This window comes from Dendrobates tinctorius, unplaced genomic scaffold (genome assembly GCF_039654945.1).
Source record: "Dendrobates tinctorius isolate UK_male_01 unplaced genomic scaffold, ASM3965494v1 ptg000007l, whole genome shotgun sequence".
NCBI lineage: Eukaryota > Metazoa > Chordata > Amphibia > Anura > Dendrobatidae > Dendrobates > Dendrobates tinctorius.
Window position 1 is genome coordinate 52702725 of NW_027361675.1, and position 18636 is coordinate 52721360.

The window sequence follows — 18636 nt, forward strand, 5'->3', positions numbered from 1 at the left end:
TGCCCTTCCTCTTCCAGTTATCTATGCTACAGCTGCTCCATCCAGGTGAGCGGGCTTTGTCTACACAATTTGCTATGATTGCAGAATGTTATTCTACTCTTCACATCGACTTACTTTTGGAAGAGCACATGCTAAGGGCAATATAGCTGACAATAATTGTCCAAATATTTATTTTATGGGATATTATTGTTAACAAATATGCTATATAGTTTCCTTTTAAACACCTTGAATTCTGCTTGCTAGTATGCTTATCTTCTCTTTTATCTTTGTTTTCTTACAAGAGAGTGATCACATTTGCATGGACATAACAATGAGAATTCAAGTTCTCTTGTGCACAGATTATAACACAGAGGCCACACAGCATTATTATAGATTTTACTTGGTGGTGATGTCAGTTGTCAGCGGCAGCATAGCTTGGCTAAATTGCCAGTGTATGTAATGAGGAATTTCCCAAAAACTGGCAGAAACGCCATTAAAAACAGAAAAAGAAGCTAAACAAATTGTCGGTCACATCTGGCCTGCTGGGCAGCCAGTATTTCAAGCACTTAATTTGTGCATTTTCTATTCATTTTACCAGTCGCAGTTATGTCTTCTCGTCATTGGCAACATCTACAGTGTCATTTGCCACCGGGGCCCTCGGTATGTGGATCCCCCTCTATCTGTATAGAGCTCAGGTTGTACAGAAAACAGTGGAGCCGTGTAACTTTGGACCCTGCAGCACCAAAGACAGGTATTTTATCAATTTGTAGGACAATTCTCAAGGCTATATTCCTGTGATGCGTACATGGTGAGTTTTTCATGTGGCAGATTTTTTGCAGCATCTCTGCACCAATTATGTTCCACACGTTTTTGAGTGCCTCTTTTATCGTATTTTTAATGCTGCGATCTTGGTATCCTTGGATTGTCATGTCACTTTAGTGTCCTGTGCGGATCACGTGCTATTTAAGTGCGTTTCCACAGTGGAAAACCACTTAAAAACACATGTGCATTTTTTACCTTTGGATTCTCTGCATCTAAATCAAATGTATAAAGAAAATCCGCCCATAGCACTCAGTGTATTCGCAAGAGAAATTTACATTTTGCTAATTTGAACCACACCGCAGGTCAGTTTGAACTGTGTAATGATTAAGCACAATGGGCACAAGATTTCTATAAATCCATCCACTTTACTGGAACTGTTAGACGTTGCAATTTTTTTTTTTTTTTTACACAGTCAAAATCTCACCGAAAACTCATTGTGGGAACTTAACCTAGAGGTACTAAGGTTCTACATTTATGTACAGCTGTGATCCACTTACCGTATGTATTTCTGGAATACTTCTGTAATATTTCTCTTTTCTCTGCATTACGTACTCATTATTAGAGAATATCTGACGACACCTATGTTAATTCAAGCCTAGAGCCGCATTGGCTCTTAACAGGAGGACTGCTGGGTGCTTCTAGAATACAATGGATATCATGAATGGATGGATATTGATTTACATTACGATTTTCCCTGGATTACTTGTTGATTAGGGACTACTAGCCTCTCGGAGGAGGACATATTAAGATCAGGGATGTTCTATAACTTTTTTAGGATTTCTTAATATTAAACTTCCCACTGTGAAATTAGTAGCAATAAAGAGAAGTCCTGTAATTAGGAGACTCTTAGGTTTGGCCCTACCACTTGTCCATATAACAAGCCTTTTTATCTTTTCTTTTCAACAGTTTGATTTTTGGAGCAATCACCTGCATCACCGGCTTTCTCGGAGTGATAACAGGGGCGGGAGCTACTAAATGGTGTCGGTTGAAAACTCAACGTGCTGACCCACTTGTCTGTGCCGTGGGCATGCTGGGATCGGCAATCTTCATTTGCTTAGTCTTCGTTGCTGCCAAGAGCAGCATCGTAGCTGCATATGTAAGTCACTTTACTAAGGAAATCTTTTCTTCTGTGCCTTTCTGCGCTTCTAAATAATTCCTGCCCAGTGAGGCTGAAATGAGCCTTCTGTGCGGCTCAGCTGGTATCCAGATTGCACATGATCTGAAATTGTTATACTCCTGTTAAAGAACTATTGCCACCCACTCATTCACTATCCCTTCTGGCATAGCCCTCCTTCAGGCAGATAGTGTATCCTTATATTCTTGCATGCAATATTCGTAATTCCAGTTCTAGAGTACTGTGTGATAAAATAGCATTAGTTATTTTTATTCTATTTTTTATCTCCATTTACAAGGTTTAATCTTGGCTAGCAGCCATGATAGTTCTGCATTTGTGTGACATAATATTTTTTTAATTTATAGTTGTGATATCTATACTATAAATTTTATATAATTTATACATTTATATTTTTACTAATTTTGTGATCGTTTAGCAGAAATAAGTATATTTCTATGCTGCTCTAGTTAATGGCCAAATTCTTTAAGTTTAAGGTGGAAGGTGGTAGCAGGGTTGTGGAGTCGGTAAGCCAAACCTCCCACTCCAACTCCTCATTTTCCCTTAGTCCGGCTCATGCTTAAGTGATAAATTTACTGTAGTAAAGTGGTAATATCAGGCTTTCATCACCATTATGATACAATAATCAAGCTATTTAACTTGCCTTAATCCTGTTTCCCTGTTCACTCTAGCAGTTCTGAGATGAGTGCAGGCATTCCTTCCCAATGCCTTTTTCCTCTGATCTGTAAAGGAGGAGCTTTAATACTGGGCATGTACATAAAGTGCAGCACAGATTCACCTCAACTAAAAGCCGAGATTCTTAGATCAGAAACAGAACAGACATTTTAAGGACAGTTCATAACTTTCCCAAATGCTTATGAAAAAATTACAGCACATACTGCACTGCACCACTGTATCCAATGTATTATATATTATAGGAGTCTCATTTTATGCCAACTCCAAGTCCATCAAAATTGACACCGAATCCGATTTCACCAATCTGACTTCACAATACTGGGTGGCAGGACATTTTTCTTTATTAATCAAACTAATAGTATGGCAGTATCGGTCATAAAACAACAATGAAACTTATGTGCCTTACAATTCTATTGCTAGAGTTAAAGTCAATCTTTGAAGCTAAATGCAAATTAGCATGAAAGTGTGAGGGGCACCTATATTACCATACTACTATTTTTTATTAGATTAATGAAATTCTTCTGATTGGCTCATTTTAGTGTGGAATCCTTTTATAGGGGCTTTCATCATTGTTGTGTCTAAAGAGGACAACAGGGCAATCATTGAAAAATTTGAATGCCATGGTTTTACTTAAGTTAGCACCCTGCTATGTCAATGAAAACTGGCATAGATTTTCAGTAAAAACATCCTGATTTGTCTCCAAGCGTCAATACTTTTTCAATCTGCTTTTGATTTGTGGGTCCATATTATGAGAAGGTGTCCAAACCTGACAAACTCTTTTTTTAAACTTTGGTAATCCATACCTATGTGGTGGAACAGTCACTACAGCAATAGATTATCGTACAACATATGCTAATGCTCATAGACCGCTAAATAGAGGCATTACGGAAACCTACATATTTGTTTTCAAGATAATGCAATAATTTCATCTATATGTTGGAACTTTTTAAACAAGCTCGAATTATAAACTGCCTGTTCCGGTGATATTATAAATTGAGAGTTTAGTGTATTCTAAAAATATAGCTGGAATTCACAAGGACTTAACACCACAGCATACTTGCCAATGCAGGTTTATTTTCCGCAGAAAACGTAATACTGTAAAATTGGAAGAGTAAATGCATTGTACATGTACACATGGTTTTTATGTAGCTGTTATTCTAGGGAAAAAGAGGACAGCAATGATTTTATGTTAGCAATAGATTTTGGAGAGGAGCGGGAAAATGTTTGAATGGGGGACACTTAAAAAGCACTGATTTTGATTTGTGACAACTCGGCAGGTCAGTTTAGGAAAAAAAATCACAGCAGGATTACTCCGAGGAACAAGAATTCATGATTAAAGCCGAAGTGTAGGTATCTAGCTAGTTATAAAACACAAACCTGCTTATCATTCAGCAAGCCCACAGAAAAAAAAAAACCAGAAAGCTACGCTGGAAATTTATTGGTAATACATATTATCATACCCATTATACTTGAAAAGGCAAAAGGTCATCAAGTTCATCCTGCCTTGGGCTGAACTGTTTGGACCAGAGGAAGACAAAGCAAAGCCCGTTGAATGTATCTAGTTGATGAATTTAGGACGGGTCTCACATAGTAGTCAAAAATTTCCCTACATCAGTTCGACATCAATCACCTCTTTATTTATTCTCACCCTCAATATCGTTAGTTATAACGTAAAGGTCTGGACCTCATTTAATTCTTTCATAAAACATTGGTAGAGCACTCTTGAATTTGGCGCCACTTACAGTAAAGAACCCTTTCCGCTTTCTTAAGCTGCCTTTCCTTAACATGTAAATTAGTCCTCATAAGTGTAGGGCTCACTGATTTTGCCACACATACTCATTAGCAAATACAGCAAGCTTTATTCCCTCTCCCTGATCCTCACTTTGGGTGGGACAGTTCTGCTAAATACCCCTAAAAAAAAAAAAAGTAGGTTCTTTCATACTAATAGACTCCCTTTAGTGTGTTGTTTGACCGCACCTATTTCCAGTTTTGGAGAAAGCTATAATCAGGAATAAATGGCTATAATACGATTATATAACTGTTAGCATTGCTTATTGTAGAAGAGCCAGTGTGATCAGCTAAGGCAGAATGGAGCAGACTCATTCAGCACACCACGATAATGCTCTTCAAAGACTAGAAACACAATAGGACCGGAGCAAGAATACAAATAGTGAGCAGAACAAAACAATAACTGGAAAGACCGTCTTACTAAATGCACAGGCGGTGGGATGGGTGGCTTTGTATTATACTCATTAGCTATGTGAACATCAAAAGCACACTTTCCTTATATCCATATAATATACAGTAGATACATCAATAATATTACAATACACCAACAGCAGGGTGAAAGGACTAAGCTTAGGTTAGCTTATAGTTGTAATAATAGATACTGAAATTATGTATTTACCCCAAGCTCTTTTCTTGAAGGGAAAACGTTGCAGTCCGATCTGTGGACATCATTAAGCATGTTTTAGAGAAGTCAAAACAGAGCAGACTGATATATAGATTTGTAGAAAATGATTCAGTTTAACCTTTTTTTTTTTTTTTTTTTTTTTTTTTGTCATTGAAGTCCCTGGTGTTTCTATGCATATAAGTCAAGAGAACTGTCCTATTTAGTGATTGACAGTTATCTCTGCATACAGTCATACAGAGAAGACTGTCAATCACTGGTAGGTCCACCCTCTGGACTCATCCTTACAAACCAGGGATCTCAGTGCAGAAATTGCAAGGTTTACAGAAATGTTCTTCCACTAAAAAAACATATCAATCTGATCCTCTCCTGCTGCTGCACCATATTTTGCCATCAGATAGCAATTTTAATATGACAGATTCCCTTTAACATTAGACTTATCTTAATAGATAAGAATAGAGTTTCAACTTGTGGCTCTCCAGCTGTTCAAAATCTAAGTAGAAATTATAATGAACAAACTAATAGTGACACAGGTACAGAGGTGTGAGGACTCTGCCCTTGCAGGTTTACAATCTACAGCGTAATGAGGAAGGAGATAGTAGATGATGGTGAGGTGGTAACAGGGTTGTTGCAGCCTGTAAACTGTTCTGAAGAGATGGGTTTTCAAGTTCGGCTTGAAAGTTCCAAATGTAGGGGATTTTTGGATGTGTTTGGTCACAGAATTCCAGAGGATAGGGGATACTCTGGAGACGTCTTGCAGTCAATTGGGTGAGCAACATACCAGTGTGGAGGAGAGAAGAATATCTTGGGAGGACCAGAGATTACGTAGTTGGAGATTAGTTCAGAGATATACTGTATGGGGAGACAGATTATGGACATCTTTGTAAGTCAGTGGGAGCCAATAAAGGGATTTGCAGAGGGGAGTAGTGAGAAGAGAGGTGGATTAGTGGAGCAGCAGAGTTAAGGACAGACCAGAGAGGTGTGAGAGTATTAGCAGGAAGGCCACAGAAGAGGATATTGCAGTAGTCGAGACAAGACATGATGAGGACATGCACTATTGTTTTAGTAGATTGAGGGTTGAGGAAAGGATGGATTCTGGAAATATTTTTGAGTTGGAGGTGGCAAGAACTTGGATGTGTGGTTTGAAGGACAAGGCAGATTCAAGGGTTACTCCTAGGCAGTGAACTTCAGGTACAGGGAAAAGTGTGATGTCATTTATTGTGATAGATCCGTTAGTTAAGATAGTTGAGGAGGAGTTCAGTTTTGTCAACGTTGAGCTTTAGGAAGTGAGGGGTGAAGGAGGATAGAGCTAAAAGACACTCTGGGATTCTGGACAGCAGAGGGGTGACGTTCTGTGCCAGAGGGGTCGATCTGAGTGTCTTCAGCATCTCGATCGTACTTAAAGCCATGAGACTTTGAGTTGCCCCTGGCCAAAGGTATACATGGAGAAGAGTGGGAGAGAGGATGGGATGAAGAGGTAGTGTGGGAGTGGGAGATGCTAAATTTACGGTTAGAGAGGTATGAGGAGATCCACGAGAAGGCAAGGCCTGTGATACCAAGGAAAGAAAGGATCTGTAGTAGGAGGGAGTATTTGACTGTGTTGAAGGCAGAGGACAGATCTAGAAGGAGTAGTATAGTGAAATATCTGTTAGCTTTGGCAGCAAGTCATTGGTAATTTTGGTTTGGGCAATTTTGGTGGAATAATGGGGGTGGAAGCCCGATTGAAGGTTGTAAAACAGTAGGTTAGATAAGAGGTGGGAGGAAAGAACATTGTGGACATGCTTTTTGAGGAGTTTGGAGGCGAACTGGAGCAGCAATATGGTCCAATAGCTGGATGTAGCTATATACAACATTTCAAAGTCTGGTAGGAGATATAGCTATGAAACAAAAAAAACTCCCTAATCTCTGGATCTGTGAAAAAAAGAAACCTTAATATGACTATTGGGTGAAGAGTGTTGTGTTCTTGATTGGTGTAATTCCATATTTGTAAGCCAAGTACCTACTACTCAAATTTTCCCCAAGGGTATTGTCATACACTGTGTTGCATCTCTCATAGTCTCAGCAAGAGGACACAAAGTGTTTGCTCTCTTGCATATGACTGGTTAAGATCCTCATCTGGTGTATCTCTATAAACGCTAATAGAAATATTAAACCGCATTCTTGAAGACCTTTATACTCCTTTTAAACAGAGTTCCATGAATGAACGCTTAACTGTCAGCTATCATGCTATCTCTCCCAACTCCCCCCACACATGAGAATGCTTGGCACCTGTGTCTTCTGGGAGAGCTGCTGCCAGACTTCCGTGGTGGCAACTTCTCTCCAGGAAGAACAAACGGATTGAATATTAAATGTCAGCAGACTGGATCTTTCTCTGCGCTAATATCATCTATCGGGTGGGAGTCTGGAGTCCCCCATACAAATTAGTTTTTCAATATCAATTGCTTCTGATGACTTTAGTCTGTGTATGTTGGCCAAGCCAATGTAAATGACAAATTTCAGAAACTTCTTTTCGGGTGTTTATGTTCTCATGCTTTCAGAGTATACAAAGTTCTTTCAGAGATTAAGTGACAATTGTCAGAATTGCATTTCATTTCCTTAAATTAATGAAGAATAATTCATTTTGACAGATTTGTATATTTGCTGGGGAGACGTTACTGTTCTCTAACTGGGCCATCACTGCTGATATGCTAATGGTAAGTATGAATATCTCTAGATTTTGTCTTAATAGGTTTGTCTACCTGTCAATTGTTATATCAATTGCCGTTAATTTAGTTACATATAATCTGACCTTACAAATTATGCTGGTATTTTCAGTATTCTTCTGTGATTCTGGCCTATTTGTTCCGTGGTTCTGCCAGCTATAATAAAGAGATGTCCAATGATCCAATATAATTAGCGGCAGAGATAATTTCTAATATACAGTTGTGTAAAATTGAATTATGGTAAGATACAAATTTCTTTACTGTGAGTCTAACACTCTGATAGACTTGATGACCATACACAATTTGGTCAAAAGTTAGACATTTTTCCATTTCATCTGCAAAAAATTAACTTTCACCTTCTGATATATGTTCTTTGGGAATAAAATATGGCTATAAGGCTATGTGCACACGTTGCGGATTTGCTTGCAGAAATTTCTGCACTGTTTCTGCATCTCTTGAAAGAAAAGCGCAGTGGAATTTCCACGCGGATTTTATACGATTTTGATGCAGGTTTTCATGCGGATTTGTATGAGGATTTGTAAACTAAATAAAGATATATTATTAAAAAAATCCTTGCTTTAGTAATCCACTGCATTTTTGGAGCATTTCCGCGCTGAAACAAAACGCTGTGAAAACGCAAAAAATCCGCGTTGTGTGCACATAGCCTAATAGTCCCAACTAGCTTGGAATCGGGGTTATATATGAAGGACATAAATAGCTTATTAGATTCTCCTGAAAATCTCACTTTAACTTCTGTTCTTCGGTGCTTTTTAATGCTTTAGTGTACCCATTAGCTATGCATTCCTTGACATACTTTATTCAGCGAGAATAAAAAAAAAGTTCTTAATATAATCTAATAGTAGGAGATGAATAGTTCCAGTGAGAAGTTCTTTGACCTCAAACGCTTTCATTGCAATTGTGCCTCAAAATGTCTATCCATTATAACAACATTTTAGTGTTACTACTAAGGCACATGAACTGTCTACTTTTGTTTGCAATACACATTTTATTCCAAAGTAAAATATTGAGTGGTTCAATAGGGTCATTCATAGTGATTAATTTACAGTAATTGAATTTATGTTAAACACATTGCAAAGAATTTAAGATATTCTATTTAGGCATGACTACCTGAGCGAATACCAGCCCCTGGCCAGAGGTATGATACAGTGGGGAAAATAAGTATTTGATACGGGGAGGATTTTGAAAGTTTTCCCATCTACAAAGAATGGAGAAGTCTTTAATTTTTATCGTAGGTACACTTCACCTGTGAGAGGCAGAATCTGCATGAAATAAGTATTTGATCACCTACCAACCAGCAAGAATTCTGGCTTTCACAGACCTGTTGGTTTTTCTTTAAGAAGCCCCTCTACTCTGCACTCATTAACTTTATTTAATTGCACTTGTTTGAAGGCTTCACCTGTATAAAAGACAAATGTCCGCACACTCTATCAATCACACTCCAACCTCTCCACCATGGAAAACACCAATGAGCTGTCTAAGGACACCAGGGACAAAATTGTAGACCTGGACAAAATTGTAGACCTGCACAAAGCTTGGATGGGGCTATAGGACAATCAATAGCAAGCCGCTTGGTGAAAAGGAAACAATTTTTGGCACAATTATTAGAAAATGGAAGAAACACAAGATGAAGAACCTGAAGACCCACCTGTTCCGACAAGCCTACAGCCTGCAATGATCCTCGGTCTACTGAACCACCGCACGACCTGCTCTACCCTCTCCTACTGTATCCTCACCCATCCCTGTAGACTGTGAGCCCGCGCGGACAGGGTCCCCTCTCCTTATGTACTTGTGTGTCCCTTGTCTTACACATGTTTATTGTACCTGTCGATATTTCCCCTTTTCACATGTAAAGCGCCATGGAATGAATGGCGCTATATAAATGCATAATAATAATAATGACTGTCAGTCTTCCTCGGTCTGGGGCTCCATGCAGGATCTTGGGTAAGGTTGATTCTGAGAGAGGTCAGGAATCAGCCCAGAACTACATGGGAGAGGGAACTGGTCAATTACCTGAAGAGAGCTGGGACCACAATCTTAAACATTACAGTTAGTAATGCACTAAGCCATCATGGGTTAAAATCCTGCAAGGCACTCAAGGTCACCCTACTCACGCCAGCACATGTCCAGGCCTGTTTGAAGTTCAATAGTGATCATCTGGATTATCTAGAGGAGGCATGGGAGAAGGTCATGTGGTCAGATGAGACCAAAATAGAACTTTTTGGTATCAACTATATTCGCCATGTTTGGAGGAGGAGGAAGAAGAATGAGTGCAACCCCAAGAAAACTGTCCCAACCGTGAAGCATGGTGGAGGAAACTTCATACTTTGGGGCGCTTTATTGCAAAGGGAACAGGATGACTGCACTGTATTGAAGGGAGGATGTATGTGGTTCTGTATTGCGAGATTTTAGCCAACAACCTCCTTAACTCTGTAAAAGCATTGAAGATGGGTCATGGCTAAGTCTTCCAGCATGACAATGACCTGAAACACACAGCTAGGGCAACTAAGGAGTGGCTCCGTAAGAAGCATTTCAAGGTCCTGGAGTGGCCTAGCCAGTCTCCAGACCTAAAAAACCCAATGTAAAATCTTTGGAGAGAGCTGAAACTCCATGTTGCCCAGCAACAGCCCTGAAACCTGAAATATCCGTAGAAGATCTGTGTGGAGGAGTGGGCCAAAATCCCTGCTGCAGTGTGTAAACTTGGTCAACAACTACATGAAACATCCGACCTCTGTAATTGCAAACAAAGGTTTCTGTACCAAATATTAAGTTCTGTTTTTCTATAGTATCAAATACTTATTTCATGCATTAAAATGCAAATTAATTGTTAAAATCATACAATGTCATTTTTCTGGATTTTTTTAGAGATTCTTTCTCACAGTTGAAGTGTACCTACAATAAAAACTACATTCTTTGTAGGTGGGAAATCTTGCAAAATCGGCAGTGTATCAAATATTTATTTTCTCCACTGTGTCTGCAGTGGTCATTTGGAAGAAGGGAACAATCCCTTTGTGTTTTGGCAAAGTATGGAATCATCGTCTTAAGAAAGCACTAACCTTATCCTAATGCTATAAGTACTGGTGTAATTGGATGCATTGGACATTGTACACAAGTCATACCATCCCACCAAACTAATCCTACTGTGCGGGTGATTGTAGTATGACACATTGAATGAAATCCCATATAGCCAGCTCATTGTAGTGCTTATGGTGGCACCCATACTCAGAATTTCCTGGCAGATGAGCACATAATCTCCTTATGTGTTGTCATGCATGTGAAATCCTCTCATATTAAACAAGCGTTACTTAAATCTCCCCAATTTGTAAAATAGGCTTTCCATTTTCCTTTGCTCGTTGAGTCACATCTCTCATCTAGATGATTCCTGGGCTATTGTTTCAATGACCCAGCTTTCGGAGTGCAATGTCCTCTGTTTACGTTCTTGTAAAGGAATAAAATAATCTTGACCATCGTCTACTGTAGGAATTTCCTATTGAACCTATTCAAGGCTACAGCCATGGATGTTTTATTTTAAACAGGAAGCTTCTTGAATACTGTGTTCTTGTGTGATATGTCAAGATACCGCCAATCATCCAGGAACATTCTATTGTTTCCCCTAACAATATGGCGTATAAAGAGCATACCGATCAATAAATAAAAGGTTCACATAAACGGTTGTTTCTCTGCCATCTCTGTAGGATCAAAAGCATCCTTATCCGAAAATAAAGAAGAAAACGATGCTAACTGCATTCTGAATTCTCTCCATTTATAGACCTTGTGGTCTCATTCTGTTACATGATATAGTGCATGATGGTTGTTATACCGAGTCAGAAATAAATGACTATATGAAAATACTTTGAAAACAATGTACTATTTCATTGCCTAGTACCCACATCTCGGAATGGAGGCGCTGGATACAGTGTGCTTATATTCTTTGTAGGGGTCTTACTCTTTGTCTTATTTTGTGCAGTATGTGGTCATTCCAACCCGCCGTGCCACAGCCGTAGCTTTGCAGAGCTTCACATCACATCTTCTTGGAGACGCTGGGAGTCCGTACCTTATTGGTTTTGTAAGTACATGACTGTGATCAGTGTGAATGTAGTAGTATGTCATACAATTTATATGTGTATAGCTTACTTGTGTTGAACTACAGTTGATCAGTTAATATGTAGCAAAATTGAGAAATATTATGAAATATTCCTCCCTTTTATTAAAATCTGTAACTTAATGAGACGGACTAGCTCACCTTTGAATCCTATTAGTGGCGTCTTCTTGGCTCTAGACAAATTTCTACAGTCACTCTGTAACTTTAGATTGCTGAATCATGACAGTTCGTAATGTGCATGCTGTCAAAATGCCTCTGTAATTCCAATTTGAATGGGCAGTTGGGTGACTTCAAGTACGCGACTTCCATAATTGTGGTCACAAGACAACTCAATAATCTGCTTCGCTCAGTGCTTAATTGAAACCCCCTTTAATGAAAAAGAGAATTATTAATACTCATAATGTACAGCACGTTGGCTCAGTGGTTAGCACTGTTGCTTTGCAGTGCTGGGGTCCTGGATTCACATCCCACCAAGGACATCTGCAAGGAGTTTGTATATTCTACCCATGTTTGCGTGGATCTCCTCAGAGTTCTCCGATTTCCTCCACACTCCAAAATAATACGCTATAGGAACAGAAAAGCGCAAATAGGGTCTTATCCGGGTTAATGTAAAAGATATATAAGAAATCCACTCACCTGTTGCAGGAGAGATCAGGCATGTAAGGTTAGAAGTCAGCTGCTGCACGTCCAAAGGTCAACCAAGTGACCGCTAATATATCAATTCTTGTGGAACTAATTTATGGACTTCCATGCGCTGCTTGACAAAATACAGGATTCCAATTATGGTGAAAGATTAATCATTTATTCCCAACGCGTTTCGAAGTAAGAACTACTTACTCAGGGGATGACAAAACATGTTTGTCATCCCCTGAGGAAGAAGTAGTTCTTACTTCGAAACGCGTTGGGAATAACTGATTAATCTTTCACCATAATTGGAATCCTGTATTTTGTCAAGCAGCGCATGGAAGTCCATAAATTAGTTCCACAAGACTCCACACTCCAAAGACATACTGATAGGGAATAAAGATTGTGAGCCCCAATGGGGACAGCGATGACGTCTGTAAAACGCTGTGGAATATGTGGCGCTGTATAAGCAAAGCATATTAAATAATGTATCTTACAAGCTGTGTAGGATCATGGAGTATATCATGAGTGCAAAAATTGATGTTGTAGGGGTTCGCTTACATCTGCATATAAACTCAACGAGTGCAATGTGAGGAAAAACGTTGCACTCACTATAATGAAATCCTCAACTGTCTGATGATCATTAATATATATCCCGTGGCGAGCCCAACTCTGCTACATCTGGCTGCATTGCTGAGCTGTGACCTAAAATGCAACCACTCAGCCCGGCATAGAGGAGAAACTGAGCTGAGGGTGAGAACACTGCTTCAGTGCTGAGTGCAGACCTCGGCAAGGTGACTGGAGTTCAGAGCCGATGAACTCCGGTCACCTTACTGACAACACCACTCGCACTGGGAGGGGAGACAAGCAATTGTACTTCATTACAATAAATGATATGAAGAAGTCCCAACCGTTTCTATAATTTTGCGGACCACAGCTAGCTCGTGGGCTCATATTATAATATATAGACATTGTAGGTGAACAAGTCGGGTCAATTTACTACTTGTAGTAGGTGATGGAGTTATAAACGTGCTTCAGTCGTCAGACTAATGACACCCGTGTGTACATATAGGGAAAGTGTGGAATTGGCTCCACACGTTGGAAGTTTCAGAATGCTGTGCACATACCAGTACTTCATAAAATGAAGATGGCAGATGAGCTTTAACTGGAATAAGTCTACAATGCGGAGGCTGAACTGTTCCCTAAGAGCTCATCTGGCTCAGCGTGCACATCATGTTTTCAGGACTGCAAGGCCATTTCGCAGTTGCAGTTTCATACATAATTCTAATTGCTTTACTTCCAGCCGTCCGTGTGAAGGTTTTATGGCAATACAATGCTTTACTGAAAGCATCAGCAATTTGTAAACTAACATGAGAGAAAATTCCATTTCACAACTGTTTACACAATGCCCTCTTTACATAACGGAACTCGATGTACCGGATTTTGAGGATCAGCCCCCGAAGGATCATGGAACCCAATGATTACCTTATAATTAACTATTTGATGTACACTTCGTAAAGCAAGACCATATAGGTTGAGGTATCATGGATTGCACCCAATTAAGAAAAATGTATAATTTTCTTTGATGTTTTATGTTAGATGATATCCCCTTGCCATGATATCCTGAATATCCTTTGTTTGCATATTGTCCCATCTCTCTGCGGAGGTACAGAATTTTACCTTGAGGGTAAAGAACACCCTATGTACAGTGGGGCAAAAAAGTATTTAGTCAGTCAGCAAAAGTGCAAGTTCCACCACTTAAAAAGATGAGAGGCGTCTGTAATTTACATCATAGGTAGACCTCAACTATGGGAGACAAACTGTGAAAAAAAAATCCAGAAAATCACATTGTCTGTTTTTTTTTTCATTTTATTTGCATATTATGGTGGAAAATAAGTATTTGGTCAGAAACAAAATTTCATCTCAATACTTTGTGATATATCCTTTGTTGGCAATGACAGAGGTCAAACGTTTTCTGTAAGTCTTCACAAGGTTGCCACACACTGTTGTTGGTATGTTGGCCCATTCCTCCATGCAGATCTCCTCTAGAGCAGTGATGTTTTTGGCTTTTCGCTTGGCAACACGGACTTTCAACTCCCTCCAAAGGTTTTCTATAGGGTTGAGATCTGGAGACTGGCTAGGCCACTCCAGGACCTTGAAATGCTTCTTACGAAGCCACTCCTTCGTTGCCCTGGCGGTGTGCTTTGGATCATTGTCATGTTGAAAGACCCAGCCACGTTTCATCTTCAATGCCCTTGCTGATGGAAGGAGATTTGCACTCAAAATCTCACGATACATGGCCCCATTCATTCTTTCATGTACCCGGATCAGTCGTCCTGGCCCCTTTGCAGAGAAACAGCCCCAAAGCATGATGTTTCCACCACCATGCTTTACAGTAGGTATGGTGTTTGATGGATGCAACTCAGTATTCTTTTTCCTCCAAACACGACAAGTTGTGTTTCTACCAAACAGTTCCAGTTTGGTTTCATCAGACCATAGGACATGCTCCCAAAACTCCTCTGGATCATCCAAATGCTCTCTAGCAAACTTCAGACTGGCCCGGACATGTACAGGCTTAAGCAGTGGGACACGTCTGGCACTGCAGGATCTGAGTCCATGGTGGCGTAGTGTGTTACTTATGGTAGGCCTTGTTACATTGGTCCCAGCTCTCTGCAGTTCATTCACTAGGTCCCCCCGCGTGGTTCTGGGATTTTTGCTCACCGTTCTTGTGATCATTCTGACCCCACGGGGTGGGATTTTGCGTGGAGCACCAGATCGAGGGAGATTATCAGTGGTCTTGTATGTCTTCCATTTTCTAATTATTGCTCCCACAGTTGATTTCTTCACTCCAAGCTGGTTGGCTATTGCAGATTCAGTCTTCCCAGCCTGGTGCAGGGCTACAATTTTGTTTCTGGTGTCCTTTGACAGCTCTTTGGTCTTCACCATAGTGGAGTTTGGAGTCAGACTGTTTGAGGGTGTGCACAGGTGTCTTTTTATACTGATAACAAGTTTAAACAGGTGCCATTACTACAGGTAATGAGTGGAGGAAAGAGGAGACTCTTAAAGAAGTTGTTACAGGTCTGTGAGAGCCAGAAATCTTGATTGCTTGTTTCTGACCAAATACTTATTTTCCACCATAATATGCAAATAAAATGAAAAAAAAACAGACAATGTGATTTTCTGGATTTTTTTTTCTCAGTTTGTCTCCCATAGTTGAGATCTACCTATGATGTAAATTTCAGACGCCTCTCATCTTTTTAAGTGGTGGAACTTGCACTATTGCTGACTGACTAAATACTTTTTTGCCCCACTGTACCTTTTTAACCCTAGCCACTTTATAGTCATCCTTCAGTGGTGGTCCTTGGTCACTGAAATATTATTATAATATGATTCATTTTGTATTTGCACCACATAATGAAATATATTTAGGAAAAATAATAAAATTGTTAATATTTGGAACATCCCCAAAAATAATACCAGATTACCTTGAAATCAGTGACGTTCTACCCATGATTCAGGATATCCTGCGCTGTGTGCTTAAGTTCTCAAAATGTTTTCTGAACCCTATTATGATATAAAATGCACAATGTCCATGTTAATAGGCTGTGTTATTTAATTTTTTTTTTTTACCATTGAATTTTTTTATAGCCTCACATTCCTTACTGGAAATATGTCCACACCTCGTAAATGACCCTCGTACGATGAAAACTGGCACTTTGTTTCCAGGCATTATAGCACAATGGTTGTTTAGCTAAACCTAGTTTTCCTCTGTAGTCCCCAGTGCCCAGGTCATTAGGCAGCTAGGCTAAAGTGGATTTCCTCTGCTGTAGAGGAAAAATTGTTCTATTTCATCAGTTTGGAGGAGGCTGTTTACATGTCTATTGTTTTTGCTTCCCAGATCTCGGACCTGATCCAGGAGAATACCAATAAGTCTCAACTGTGGGAGTTCCTAAGTCTAGGTTATGCACTAATGCTCTGCCCGTTTGTGGTCGTTTTGGGTGGAATGTTTTTCCTGGCTACAGCACTTTACTTTTTGGAAGATCGTGCCAAAGCTGAGCAACAGTAAGTAGAAGTTTACTTGAAATCAGTACGGTCTATTAGTTGTTTAGGGGAACCAATGAAAACAAGTTGGCTCAATCACATTTCAAACTGTAAAATCCAAATTGGTGTTCTTAAGACAGTTTGTCATGGTCTTACTTAATCATGTAAAGTTAATTGACTCCATGATCTAACCACTTAAAGCATACCTCCAGCCTAAGGAAGAAAAAGGATTATAGTGAACGACTGCAGTATAATAATTTTTCAAAATCACTCTACTAGAGGTTTTTGCTGTTGACCAGCAGCATGGACCACTCAAAGTCCATGTTGTGAGCTGCACTAAACTAGGCAATGTCTTGGTCTTCATTCTTAGCTGCTGCCTTCAGTGTGAGAGGGTGATCCTATGACTTGAGTCCCGCACAGAAGACCATAGCCTAAAATGGGGATGCTGCTTGATTTGGTGCAACCCGCAGCTCAGACTTTGGACAATTCTGTGCTACAGGAAAGAATGGTTTAGAAAAAGTATATACTACATAGTTATGCACTAAGTACTTCTGCTGGAGGTAGACTATAAAGTGAAATAATTTACCACTAATGGGGTGAATTTTTGGGATTAGGGATTCTTATAAATGCTTGACAATTCACCAATAATGAAGGAAGCATTAGACATACTATGTGCCTTAGATACACTACATTGGAAGGCTACTATAGAGTGAAAAAGAATGTTTTAAAAGCCAAACTTGTTTCTGTGGTCATTAATTACCTGCATGGCTTACAACTAATCTTCGCATCACTGAACTCATTCTAACATCATACGTGTGTATATATGGAAAAGTACTTACTGTTTTATAAACTGCCTATGTCACATCGTTAGGAAGGAACTAATATAATTAGCAAAATCTTATTTAAAGGGTGAGTGAATCACTTAATAGTCGTGAAGGTGTCCCTAAACGAGCACCAGTTGGCTGAATGTTGATCTGCACTCATTTATGTCCCCATGCACATGGGTCAACCTACTACTGTATGGAGACAGAAGGACTGTTAGTATGATTGTTCTGTCCTCTTGCAGCATGCATGTAGTCATCCGCATGTCTGCTGTTTACATGGGACTATGTGCTGCCAACAGAGGTATCTATGTTGGCATAAATGGCCAACCGGAGAACATGCATTTTGCTTGTTCATGGGCTGCTTGGTGCCATGTTTAAATAGGCTAATAATCGAGAATGAGCGTTCTATGTATATGGACCTTCAACTGTTGTCAGGCACTCTTGGAAAACAACATAATCAAACCATGAAATTCAATATGTGCAATCATTCATTTCCCTGACATTTGTTGTGGGAAAGTCAGGAGGCATCCCATAATAGATAATAATCTGGTACTGCCGAAATTTGCTGTTTTGCTCCACAGTAATCTATTGTGTATGGGCAGCTTAAGGGTCCTGTTAAATTTAGCGATGCACCAGCGATCCCGACAACAATACGACCTGGTCAGGATTGCTGTTGCATCTCTAAATGGTCGCTAGTGAGCTGCCAAACAGGCAGATCTCACCAGCGACACAGCAGCGATAAGCGGTCCGTCGGTGGTCGCTCTTACCTGTCACACCGCAGCGATGATGACTACTTCTGCCTGCGTCCATGCGTCGCTAGTTGGCGCCAACAGGATGCCAACGTGGAAAAAATGGCCCAGGACATTCGAGCACGATCAGTGATATCCAGCGGGGGGGCCGGTTGGAGGTACGTGTCACACAAAGATCGCTAGCGATATCGCTGTTGCGTCACAAAATCGGTGACGCTTTAGCGTGTGTAAAAGGCCCTTTAGACTTGTTAAAACTGCCTGAACTGAAGTCATCCTTGACCTGCAGAAGGTGGAATTATTGCCCCATCACTGTGCACAATATCAAACACCTCTAGCCATCAGAAATTCTAGATGGGAAGTTCTTGTACCGGTCTCTAGAATCTCGGCAACCTTTCTTGAGTGCCCTTACTCTACAGTACAATATATGCTTACTATTAAGGTAACACTGGTTTCTACTGACAGGTTTTAGAAATTATTTTAGTTTGTGATATTCTGTAGCACCTGCTATCTTTGACTGTTGACTGTATAGATGTGTAATTGTAACAAGCTTTGTTGCAA

General features: G+C 39.9%; 1 protein-coding gene across 4 annotated transcripts in view; it reads left to right on the forward strand.

The window, feature by feature from the left end:
* The window catches only part of SPNS2 (SPNS lysolipid transporter 2, sphingosine-1-phosphate), a 162513-nt gene that overhangs the window by 119199 nt on the left and 24678 nt on the right, over nt 1–18636 (forward strand). For all 4 annotated transcript variants that reach the window (XR_012231974.1, XM_073574650.1, XM_073574659.1 and 1 more), the window contains exons 7-11: nt 578–730; nt 1708–1897; nt 7646–7711; nt 11706–11804; nt 16363–16526. Coding sequence is in view for 3 of the 4 variants with exons in the window: in XM_073574650.1 (XP_073430751.1) it covers nt 578–730; nt 1708–1897; nt 7646–7711; nt 11706–11804; nt 16363–16526 (672 nt within the window). In the remaining variant the exon portion in view is untranslated. The remainder of the gene's footprint in view (nt 1–577; nt 731–1707; nt 1898–7645; nt 7712–11705; nt 11805–16362; nt 16527–18636) is intronic.